Raw genomic sequence first — 13452 nt, 5'->3', positions numbered from 1 at the left:
TCTATAAGAAAATTTATTATAATTTTTACTACTATATATAATGTATTAATATAGTTTGACTTTATAAAGTATATTAATAATAATACGATACTTTATATATTCAATTTTTAATTTCTTAATTGCAAAAAAAAATTTCAATAATGATTTCAGATAATAAACTAAATAAATATATTAAATGCTAGTTATTATTATCATTATTATTAGTCCTATCCTTCTTGTAATAATATAAATATCATTCGTCTTACATTTAAATTAAAATAAAATGACTATAAAATATGTTCTCGATACAGTTAATTTAATAGTATATTAATTTCGAATATAAATGGCTTCTGAGCCTCTGATCCTCTCCACTTGACCTATACTATCTACATAATCAAGACCCAAATAATCTTTACTTGATAATTTAATTTCCGATATAATTATATCTAGTAAAATTAAATAAATATTAAAATTTATAACGATCGAACTAAAACATTTTAATATATATAATAACTTACTTTCATCAAATAAATACTCTGGTCTTGCATATAAGGTTCCAGGCATAATTGAAATTTTAACTTTTGAAAAATCATTTTCGCTCATACCAAGCCGTTGCCGAAGACGTACCCTAGTATCAATAAGTTTCTCACCCTAAGTTAAAAAAAAAAGAAAAAAGTACAAAATTATCAAATTTTAAATTTTTAAAATTCTTCTTGCAAATTATTCTACTTAATTAAATTTAGTAACAGTAAATAAATTACATTTTTAATAATAAATTTAAATGGAATTCCATGTAGGCTTATTGGATCCTCTTTAAAATGACATATTTGGATAATTCGATCATATTGATTTGCTACAATTTCATCCATAGGTACTTCCTTAAATTAAATGTATAATGCATATGAATAAATAATTTAATAAAAAAATAATTATTAATCCATATCATAAATATTTTCAACCTCTGCATATAATGTCGCAAATTCTTGTATACTTTCTATCGGTTCAGTTCCTGAATAATCCTTATTAATCTTATTGTGATGAACTTCAAACAATCTGATTCTAGAATTTGGTGATGATAGTGACACCTTTTTTAGAATTTCTTCTTTGAGATCGCTAATAATGGCATTCTTTTGAAGATAAATATCAATAATTTCCTGGATTTTTTTTTTAAATCAAATTTATAAATTAAAAAGTGCTTAGATAGATAGTAAATTATATTGAATGTAATAAACCTCTTCTCTAATTGTGCTTCCAAGCCAGGCGACCTTAAAGAATTTTTTTGTTTCTAGTTCTACGTCCAAAACCTCATAAAACAAAATATGAGTTGACGGTCTCAAATTTGCAGTTTGAAGCATCTCTGAAAGGATCAGAGCAGTGGTTCGTTTAATGATACTCTTTGGTGTATCAGACGTTGAAAATGCTGAGGTAAATCTTAACCTGAGAGGATCCGTACACAAGTGAGTGGCAACTGTTTTAGCCACCTATATTAGAATATTAAATGACATTAGGAATTATAAAAAAAATAAATATTATCTCAGAATTGTATGAGAATTTTATATACCATATCATACGTCCATTTTTTCCCTAAAATTAAATCAAATTCAGATTTTGGTTCTCGATCTTTAAATTTTGGCTTAAATGAGACAAGGATACGCAAAGTCAATGACTTATAAAATTGAGGAATATCATAACAACAGCCAGATGATATATATTCTCGGATTCTAAAAAAGAATATATATATATATATATAATGTTTTAATAATATAATAGAGTACAAAAAAGTGTAAATCTAGCAAAGCGTTAATACATACTCCTCTTCCGATAAATCCTTTTGTAAACAAATAATATCGCCATTTTGTATTTCTAATTGTTGGAAAGTGGATTCAAGATTCATCTTTTCAATCATAGTTGATTTAATTTCCTATATTGTTAAATAATATTTGTTAGAAGAATCGAATATATATTTTCTATAATACTTAAACATGCATACCTCATATATTTTCAAAGGAGTATCGTGTGGTAATCCCATCTTTTCGCAAAACACATGAGTATAATCACTCACTTTCTCTGAGTCATGTACATATAAGTGACCTAAACCCCTATATAATTAAATATGTTGATATTTTATTTATAATATATATACAAAGTGTAACAAATAATCTTACGCAAAAGCTTGTTTGTTAGGATCAAAATATTTAAGAAAAATCATTTTGTGATCATTTTCTTCTGGGAACCATGTCTACAAAAGTAAATTGCTATATAATATTAATAAATTTAATGAACGACCAATAATATATTAATTAAAAATATATACCTTGTCATCAATTGGTTTTTCCGCTACTTCCATATATAACATCATTTCATTCTGACGAGAAGTGAATTTTTTATGAATAACTTCCATACCTATTTATAAATGTAATAAAGTAAGAATTAATATAATTATAGTAAAGATATTAAATATAGAAAAATCAATTTATTATTTACCAATATCAAAACAAGATTCTGGTATTGGAGAATCAGGTCGAATCGTTTTATTTTGACGATTCACAAGAATCCATAATCGTATTTGTTCAGAAGGAATATTGAAATCCAGAGAGATGTTTTCTTTAAAATCGCCATATGTTTCACTTTTTAGAATACTATACGTTTGTACATCAGAAAGTGGATATTGACGATCATCAAAATTAGCAAGATCAAATCCTTGATGATTCCTGAATTTTTCAGTGGTCACAACCTATATGATATATAATATTAATAGCCTTTACTTTTTCTTTTTTATTTTTTTTTAAAAAGAATACCTTAACGGTAAGATTTTTTTTGATTTCTAATAAGGATATTAATTCCTTCAAACGTCTTTTACCTATAAATAATAATTATTAACATCCTTCAAACTAATTAATTTTAAACATATAAACATACATACATAAATGACTAGGTACATCCTCAGAGACCAAAGGAGATAACACCTCGTTAATATTTGATTTACGAATATATATTAATACATAAGCATTGGTATGCTTTATCAGAGTATGGCCAATTTTATTTGGATTATTATTTGGATTTTTACCACCATAATTATACTCTAGTACTTCATTCTCTGTAACTGGTATAACACGGTCATCATCAAATTTAAACCTATTTCATAATTTAAGAATTGTATATTATCTGTTATAGTATTTTTTTTTTTTTTTGGAAAAAAAATGAAATTATATGATATGAACCATTTGCCGTCTTTTTCAGGTTTTAGTAAAGCAAAATAATGACCTTTATGTAAATCACCACTATGAACGAGTACTCTGTTTAATAAAAAAAAGTAAATTTACTAAATTAAAAAGTTTAAAATAATTTGTCATTGCAATAGTTATAAAAGTTATAAACAAACCCGTGCAATAAATATTTATGGGAGTTTGATTTATCTGCATCCTTTGATAGAAATTCTTCTAAATCAATTTCCATTGGATATTCAAAACGATCATTAATCTAATATAATAAATTTTATAAGAAAGAGAGAAGACTTTTATCATAAAATACAAATTATAAAAATGTCACCTTAACAATCGCACCCTTTTGTATGTCATATTTGAATCTCTTAAGTTGTAAATGTAAAACTGGAGGAAAACTTTCAAATACAACACGTTTTTTAGCAACCTTTATAACATTAAAATTTGGTAAGATTATCTTTGATTAAAAGTATCTTTAATAAATAACAATAACATTACTTTCAACTTACTTGCAACCCGTAACCTACTGTTTGATACTTATTATCGCCTTCCAATATCTCCTCTTGAATATAATTCTTAAAAGAATCTCTTAAAGTCTTACAACCTTTCACATTTAGTTGAATATCTATACATAAATTGAAATCCAATATTTATTATCTCAAACAACTTTTAATGATGTATAATATTGCTATAAAGACTTTATTATTACCATAATAATTTTCAACACGAGAAGATTCATAACCCACATTAATACATTTGATGTAACTCTTCATTTTACCGACAAAAAGTTTAGTAAGTGCACCATCAGCCTTTGTACCCTAATAAGAAAATAACATATTAAATGATATAAATAATGACGTAATATAAATAAATTTACTAATAAACATGAAATAAAAAAGATTTAAATATAATTCTAAAGAAACTACCTTCATCTTTGTTTCAAGATTATCTTGCAACACCCTATTAAATTCTTGCACATCTCGATATATTAAAGTGTCAAATGAATTCCATCCAAAAGATTTTGTCAATTCTGTCGTACAAACCGTAATATTCGATGTCTGTAAATTGTGAAAAACTCGTTGCAACGCCAGAGGAACACTTTCTATTAGTTCATCATCTTCTGTGGGAATTTGGTAGACCGCCTATAATTAATAAATAAATATTAGACTTTATATAAATAGTACTTTTATATCAAATAATTTACATTAAACGAACCTTACGGAAAGAAGTTATACAATAAAGAGACTGCAGTAATGAATTTAAATAACCTGTAGCGCCTTGATTCTTCAATCCCACATATCCTGTCACCTTTTTTGAATCATAACTATATGAAAAGATTAAACACATGTACAAATTGAAGGTTAGCCATAACATAGAGAATATTCGTGATCAAATGAGGTAACGGAAATATACTTTATGAAATTATGCCATAAGACGCCTGTAGGATCTTTAAATACTCGTACAATTGCCGTGATATTAGCAGAATAATTTTCAATTATCGCACGTGTTCGGTTTTCACAAGGAACAAATAATTTATTTAATTCATAAAATCGTGTAAAGCCCCAGTCTGATTCTTCAGCAGTGAATCGATGATGAGTTTCTAAAATTCAAAATTTCAACCCGAAGGAAAATAACATTAAAAAAAAATAGTATAATAATGTGCGTATGTAGAGTGTTAAAAATTTAATCTTAATACGTACGATGCCAAATAAATTGTGTCGGATCTTCAGCATTACACAAGACTAAAGCGAATTGTACACATGAATGCCAGCCCGCTGGAGCACCCTTGGGATCAACAAAATCAAGATAAATAGAAACGGTATCTTGATTATTATTACCAAATGGGAATAATAAAATTCGCCTAAAAATTTTTATAATAATTAAATTAGTTTATTATTTATTATATTTTTTTCTTTTTTTTTTGAAAATCATTACAACACACCATTTCCAACCTCCAACTTCGAATTCTGGCCCTGTTATACTCTTATCCAAATGCTGCCAATTTTTAATATGCCATGTGTTATAATTAAATTCTTCGATTTCATAACCTAGTTCGGGCATAATTTCATATGACATAGCTTCATCTATAATATATGATTAATATTAGTAATATTTCAAATTTAATAAAAAATAACAAATGTAAATTAAACAATGATCTACTTGAATAATAAACATACAATCCATGATGGGGAATGATTTAATCGATTATTATTTTCGTCTTTTGATAAAAAAAACGTAATGATTCATTAATAGTCAAGAAGATTTTGTATAATCTTTATTATTTAAAGCTATAGTAAGTCAAATAAATCTTTTTGTCAGAAATTTGTCAAAAAAATTATAATCAGGCTATCAATTAAATTAACGAGAAAGAAAATTATATTACTGTTAATTTCGGGATTATATATAGATGATCACATGATTTGGCGCATCATGCTTTATTGAAAGATCAACATAATGCATGATGATTTACACGCGAGAAAACTAAATTAAGTTCATGTTCTTTCAATGTTTATTTGTTTATTTTCAAAAATAAGCCTCATCGTTTTTTCGTGCATTTAATTTTGGACTGCGTATGGCGTTTTTATTTTTTTTTAAAAAAAAAAAATTGGCTTAAATCCTATATTTCAATCTATTAATTTGTAAAAGCATTGAAACCTTAATAGATAACCATCATAAGAGAGATAAAATGTTAGAAATTTTCTATGTATAAATATATAAATATGACGCAAAAAGGTGTTGTACATTTATAATTAAAAAATACATCCCATTTCGAGTTTGCGCTAATTACATATTTACGATGAAATGTATCAACTATCAAGTCCTTGTATTTATAATTACCGTATTTGGATGTAAAAAAGGAATTTCATTATGTAATATTGATTGTAAAATATCACGATCTTCGGTTCTTGCCAAACCTGGTTAAATTATCATGCAGAAATCGTTACGAATTTATTCATTAAAAAAATAAATAAATAAATAAATAAAAAATAAACCAAATAATTGGTTATAATTTTGACATAATTCATATAATTAATTCACTTTAAGTATTCGTAAAAATTAAATAAAAGCCTTTTATATGCGACATAATTATATTATACTCATTTTAAAATATAAATATAAAAATATTATCAATTACTTTAAAAATTCTGCAATTTATCATTTGTTTCAAAGGTTTTTTTCAAAAAATATTTCTAATTCCTAGGGATACATAAACTTGTGGTCCATATTTCATGATATTCTGAAAAATAATTAATTATAAATTATGCTATAGGTATTCTTACAAGGCTGTACACACTTGTTGAGTTCACCTTAGTATCAAATCTCTTGTGAATAAACAATTATTTTTAAATGGAACTTGATAATTAATGGACTCAGATCAACATAAAATAAATCAAGTAATACTTCATTTATAAAATTGCATTGTCATATTTTTCCAAAAGATTGAAAGTTATATTCAAATAACGGAAGAAAGCTCATAATTATCTCCTCTATCTAGAACATGTAATTAATTGTTGATATAAATATAGAAAAAAGAAATCTGCATATAAATTAAAACATAATCTTTTCTCCAGTTTGATTTCACTCTTGTTAATTCCTTTTCAACAAACAAGTATGGTAAGAATTAATCCTATATCTTGCTATTCTTTTTTTAATGTTGAGAAGTCCTTTGATAGTTGGGTTCAAAGTCTGTGGCACAAAAAAGATTTACTAAATAGTGAATAATAATGAAGTATAAAAAGAAATACAATAACTTTTTGAAGACGTAAATGATCAACATCAAGATCCAACAAGGTTACATTAATTTCATCTTCATTATGAGCCTGTAAGATGTAGTATTATAGTAGAGGTCAAAATGGGATAGAAATTTGTTTTGAAGAGCTATTTTGCTCTGTATGTTCATCCTAATTCCTAAATACTAAAATAAAATTATCTAGTTCTGCTGATTCTCAATTTATAGTTAAAAAAATATACATCCGAACCAATTTAATAGAATCCAGAGTTCTTTTGAATATTTTCTGTTTTTTTTTCAATTAACTAGTTAATACCTCATAGTGAAAATCATATTAACAAGATTATACTGTAAATAATCTTATAGTAAAAAAGAAAAATATGCCATAATTCATCTTGTTAATCATACTATCTATTAGGCGGTATTAGCTCACAGTCTTTTTATCCATAAACTTTGATGAGATTAATATATTTTTAAGGCAACTTCCCGTTTTATTGACTTCAAGCAGTATTTAAATAGGTTACAGAAGGAAAACTACTATCAACACCTTGAAGACAGTTTCCATGCATGCACACCTTGTTATTTGCCCATTGGACAGTTGAAAACTTGGCACGAGTGATTTTTGTAATTCTGGAACCAATTTGCGTCAAATCTTAATGTTATTAATACTATACAGTTGTCAACAAACTTGCTCATGCCACTAATTGTAATTATGAAATTTTCATCATCTTAACCTGATGAAAATTATTTGCAATATTACAGATGAATGCCTGATTTTCATCAGAACATTTTATGCTCTTTATTTGTGTTATCTATTTTTCAAATCTTTATCCATTAATAAATGTACTTTGTTTATATTTGGACGTTTAGTTATTTTATAATATGTTCTTCTTCATTACACTAATACATGTTCAGTATTTGCTTGTGCATTTCTTGCATAATCCAGTTATCAAATCAAAAATGAGCAGTCATTATCACATAATTATTTTGAGTCATAATTATTATTACCTGAATAGTCACAGTGTTAAAAAGATCATTATATAAAAAATAATTTTTTTTTGTAATGTAAAAGAATTTAATTATTCTAATAAATTTTCTTTACATAATTTTTTTCTGTTTGCATATATTTTAATTTTTCAGTTCTCTTAAAAATGAAGAGGAAAATAAAAAATAATTAAGGAGGGGAAAAGGAGGAAGTTTTTATAGCCGTCTAAACAATAAATGAATTTCTCTAACCCTTTGTAACTCATAATAGAAATAATGGATTAAAAATAGATATATCATCTGATCATAGTCAGAGAATGAAAAATTGTTGTTATAAATCAATAATATAATTATTCCCACAGGAGATGTTTTATTATATTAATCATGTGATTATGCATAAAATTTCACCAAATGCACCATTATATACAAATCTTACTAACTTGAATTTTAGTTATTTAGGTTTTTTTTAGGTTAAGTATTAAAATCTTTTTATTTATCCATTGCAATATGATTATATATCATGCCAAAAGTGGTTAAATTTGATTGATTTAATTTTTGTGTAAATATGGTAAATATGTAAATATGTCATATGGTATTTAATGTTTTTACAAAAATATTATAATGACTTCATTAAAATAATTTAAGTCTTAACTCTTAATATTATTATATTAATTATTTCACAACAAAACAAATTTATATTATTTAATTACACTACTAACTGCTTTAAATGAGGTGTATTTAGAATATATCCTAATAATAATTTCACATTTTATAACCACCATTTAATCTTTTTAATGGTTTTATAATCATTAATAAAATAAGTTGATGTGGAACAAGATCACGAGCAATAATAATCATGTGATACGATTTAGGTAACGACTACCGGCGAATATGTTTATTTATTTACGAAAAATCATGAATAGAATAGTGCTCAATTTATAAGTTTAATCAATTATACTAAAATGTAGAACTGGATATACAGTATATACTAAAACAAATTAAAAATACTGTACTTCGGACCTTCTAAGATATTCTCTTCATTAGCAAATATTAAATGTATTGTAAATCATTATAAATTTAACCGAAAATATTTATAATCAAATGAATTTATTTTACATATTAATATTACATTTGAACAAAATTTTCATGAATGATTCCTGGTTTGTTTTCTCGTAAAAATAATAATTTCATTTAAAATTTCTTTTGTAACGCAATAAAATCTTATAATGTATACTCTTCTCTCTCCGAAGAACAAACTTTGTCAATCTTTATAAGCTTTACGATAACTTAGTTGTTGTTATTTATTATGAAATTTAAATAATAAATTCTTTTTTTACCTTATAAGGAATGCTGACATTATTCTTATTCGCAGATTTTGTACGAAGTCTTTATTTCATCTTTCTGATTATTATATAACTATATCAAGAATCTTGATTGATCGACACTCATTAACTACTATATGTGGACAACCATTTGCATTTCTTGGTTCTAAATATTTGGCCTTAGCCGCGTCGTCAATGTTATACAATCATCATTGATGAAAATATTTCGCAATCTTTCTATAATCCTATTGGTATTTAGAACTTTCCTAATACGTTCACGCTGCGTCAAAAAAGCAGTGACAAGAAAAAAAGTAATTAGTCAAAAAGGACTGCTTGTACCTCGAATTAGAAAAAAAAAAATGAAAACCCTTCATAAAATTTTAGTTACGTGTTATGTGATGTGATAGAACTTTTGCAAGCACGTTTGGAAAAGTTTATGTCGAGGAAATTTTTATTAAAAATGCTGTTTATTCTAATGACGGTTGTGATACTCATAAGTGAAGGTGTGATAATTTGATAAATATTTGGGTCATGTATTTTTTTTGACATTCTTATGACCTGCATTTGGTATTCATTTAAATTTGAACAAAATATTCATTTCATTTTGAATTTTTTAAATTACGTTATGAGCAATCGAACTTTATCGCAAATCTTTAAACGTAAGCTGTGTGAAAAATGCGGTAGAAGTCATATGAATAACCTGCATGATTGGTGTATACTATGTCAAATACATCAAGAAAAAGATTGTTCCAGCGGAAATGAAAAAATTGACTATTTTATTCAAAATAGGCAATTAAACTCTAATAACGAACAGGGTTCAATATTTGAATGGGTACCATATAATCAATTGATTGATATTAAAAAAATTAAGAAATATGATTTTGCTACAATATATTCAGCAAAATGGAAAGATGGTCCATTATATTGGGATAAAGATAGTGGAAAACATTTAAGAAAATTAGATGTAGGAGTTATCTTGAAATGTTTGCATAATTTACAAAATAATATTGATCAGTTTTTAGATGTGGTAAGAAATTTTTCTTTAAATTGATCCTTTTTTATCTAATAATAATCCTTTATTTTAATAGATTAAACGAAGAGTTCATGTCACTAGTGATAAGTTTTATATTTATGGAATATCTCAAAATCCAGATACAAATGATTATTTTATGATTTTTAATGATGAATATTTACAATCATATTGCGTAACATGTGGTAATTCATATGACTATCATCGATTATGTAATCCATGCCTAATAAAAGATTTTAAATTAAATTTTATAAATCGGAGTGGCAATGAAAAGGTTGATAATTTCATTCAAGGAAGGTTATCAAAATCCATACTTGATCCGGTATATATATTTGAGTGGATACCATACAATCAGTTTAATGAAATTAAGGAAATAAATAAAGATGAATGTTTTGCATTTTATTCAGCAGAATGGAAGGACGGGCCAGTATATTTTGATATGAATTATAAGAAACATTTAAGAATGTCGGATGCAAAAGTTGTCTTAAAATATTTGCATGATTCACAAAATACTATTGATCAATTTTTAAATGAGGTATGAATTTCTAAACGGATTTAATTTCAAATATTTTTCTTTTAATATAATTTCTTTTTTAGGTTAAACAATATCTGAATTATATTGATAATATGTCTTTTGATAAAGAAATAGAATTTGATGAAATTTTTGAAGAATCACTATTATATGGAATATCTCAAAATCAAGATACAAAAAATTATTTTATGATTTTTGGTAATAATTACTTTGATGCACATTGTATAATTTGTTATAAATATACAGGTGGGCTTACTAAATTGTGCAAGCAATGCCAAATAATTTATTTGAAAAAAAATTTTGTAACTTGGACCAGCAAAAATGAAAAAATTGATAATTTTATTCAAGAAAAACAGTTAGAATTTCTACCATTTGAATGGATTCCATACAATCAGTTTTATGAAGTTAAAAAAGTGAATGAAAATAATTTAGCTATAGTATATTTAGCAAAATGGAAAGAATATTTATACTGGGATGGTCCTGATGGAAAATATTCAAAAAATTTAAACACATCGGTTACTTTAAAATGTTTCCATAACTCACAAAATAATATTGATCAATTATTAAATGAGGTAGTATGAAAGTTATTCTTAATTAAAATTACTTTTTTATATACAGTAACGATAATTTTTTATTTTTTAATAGGCTGAAAAATATCCCTTTCATTATTATCATTGTATTTTTGAATTCTATGGAATTTCTCAAAAACCAGATACGAAGGATTATCTTATGGTTTTAGATGATAAATATTTTGGAACATATTGTGTTATATGTGGTGAAAAATATTCGGGTTATAAATGGTGTAATTTATGCCAAATAAATCATTTAAAAGAAAATTTTACAAATTGGAGTGGAAATGAAAAAATTAATGAAATTATTCAAGAAACGCAATTAAAAATTAATAACCCTGAGGATATGATATTTGAATGGATACCATTTAGCCAGTTTAGTAATATTAAACAAATAATTAAAAGCACAATATATTCTGCTATATGGGAGAATGGTCCATTACATTGGAATACGCAGAAAGACAAGAAATATATTAGACAACCATCAAAGAAAGTTGTTTTAAAATATTTACATAATTCGCAAAATGTTATGGATGAATTTCTAAATGAGGTATTATATTAATTTAGCTTAAATCTTTTTTTATTTTAATATGATAATAATTTTTATTTTATAGATTAAACAATATACAATTAATTTTGAAGAACGTAAAATAGTAAGTATATATGGAATATCCCAAGATAAAAATACAAATAATTATCTTGTGGTTCTTAATGATGAATATTTTCGAATGTATTGTGAAATATGTGGTGAAAAATATCCGGATGATTATACATGGTGTAAATCGTGCCATATGAGAGACCTATTTAAAGATTGGACCAGTGGAAATAAAGTAATTGATAACTTAATTCAAGAAATGCAATTAAAAATTGATAGTTCTCATGATATACTATTTGAATGGATACCGTATAATCAATTTGATGAAATTAATGAAATAGGCAAAGGTGGCTTTGCTACAGTATACTCAGCAAAATGGAAAAGTGGCCCATTAAGATTTAATAGTTATAATATTAAAAAATATGTGAGACAGCAGCCAAATATGACAGTTGCTTTAAAGTGTTTACATGACTCACAAAATATTACTAATAAACTAGTGTACTTTTGGATATAGTGAGTGAGTTTATTTTTAAAAGTATACTAATAAATTAATAAAAGATTTTTTTATAACAATATGAACCTTATTAAATGTAATTATTGTTATAAAAATCTTTTATTATCATTACTTATTATTAATATTAGTGTTACTGTGAACTAAAAAAAAATCTTACTAAAAACAATTATTAACTTCAGTTAATAAGTTAATTGTCTATTACTGATATATTGTTATTAAAAAAAATCCTAGAAAATTATTTTATACCAAACAAGAGTCCATCATTCATGAGGAGCTGTGAAATTCATAGCATTCTGTTCATTTTAGTTGGTTTTCAAAATACAGTAGTTGACTCAGTAATTTCGGCATAATTTCAGGTTCAGTTTAGGACAGCAATTCCCGAAACTGAAACTCTGCCGAAAGTCAAAATTCAGGCCGAAATTGTCTGGCCAGCACTATACATTCTGGCTTGCATTGTGAATTTTGTAATGTTTGCTTGATCAATGATAACTTGTCAAGTGATGAACCGACTGATTGGTAATTAAAATATGGGTTTGTCACATGATTGCCGATCAATGTTGCGTTTTTTTAAATTAACATTTTTTTAATTCTTTATTTAAAAATTATTTAATAGCAAGTTATTTTTAATTCTATTATTACTTACTACAAATGTTATAAGTTATTTATTTAATTCTATAATTACTTTATTTATATAATGTTTACATATAATTTAAACTAACTAAATTCTTTATTTAATAGATCGTAAGTTATAAGTTATTTATTATTGCTTATTTATATAATATTTACATGTAATTTAACTAAATTCTTTATTTAAAAAATTATTTATTTATTATTTAATTCTATTATTACTTTATTATATAATATTTACATATAGTTTAAACTAACTAAAATTAACCATGATAAAAAACGTTATTTTAACGTTACTTTAATGTTTTTTTAAATTAACTATGATAATAAAAAATGGTATATAACGTTA

At 25.0% G+C, this 13452-nt stretch overlaps 2 protein-coding genes across 2 annotated transcripts; one reads left to right on the top strand and one right to left on the bottom strand.

The window, feature by feature from the left end:
• OCT59_007945 (uncharacterized protein) lies at positions 1-5384 on the bottom strand (the record flags this gene model as incomplete). Its single annotated transcript, XM_025322664.2, has 24 exons — positions 1-425; positions 498-630; positions 741-857; positions 939-1133; positions 1212-1460; positions 1541-1700; positions 1791-1900; positions 1970-2078; positions 2145-2218; positions 2294-2382; positions 2464-2713; positions 2778-2839; positions 2903-3114; positions 3201-3275; positions 3362-3459; positions 3529-3627; positions 3710-3825; positions 3910-4018; positions 4127-4342; positions 4416-4524; positions 4614-4800; positions 4901-5061; positions 5143-5284; positions 5378-5384. 24 exons carry the CDS (start codon positions 5382-5384, stop codon positions 307-309), a joined length of 3198 nt encoding a protein of 1065 aa, XP_025165769.1. The 3' UTR covers positions 1-306.
• Positions 5385-9861: 4477 nt separating this feature from the next.
• OCT59_007944 (uncharacterized protein) lies at positions 9862-12476 on the top strand (the record flags this gene model as incomplete). Its single annotated transcript, XM_066142132.1, has 7 exons — positions 9862-10263; positions 10325-10801; positions 10864-10996; positions 11231-11370; positions 11744-11917; positions 11982-12144; positions 12304-12476. 7 exons carry the CDS (start codon positions 9862-9864, stop codon positions 12474-12476), a joined length of 1662 nt encoding a protein of 553 aa, XP_065999040.1.
• Between the last annotated feature and the right edge of the window lie 976 nt (positions 12477-13452).

The sequence above is a fragment of the Rhizophagus irregularis genome, chromosome 16 (assembly GCF_026210795.1).
Source record: "Rhizophagus irregularis chromosome 16, complete sequence".
Classification (NCBI taxonomy): Eukaryota; Fungi; Glomeromycota; class Glomeromycetes; order Glomerales; family Glomeraceae; genus Rhizophagus; species Rhizophagus irregularis.
This window is presented reverse-complemented; position numbering and strand designations above follow the sequence as displayed.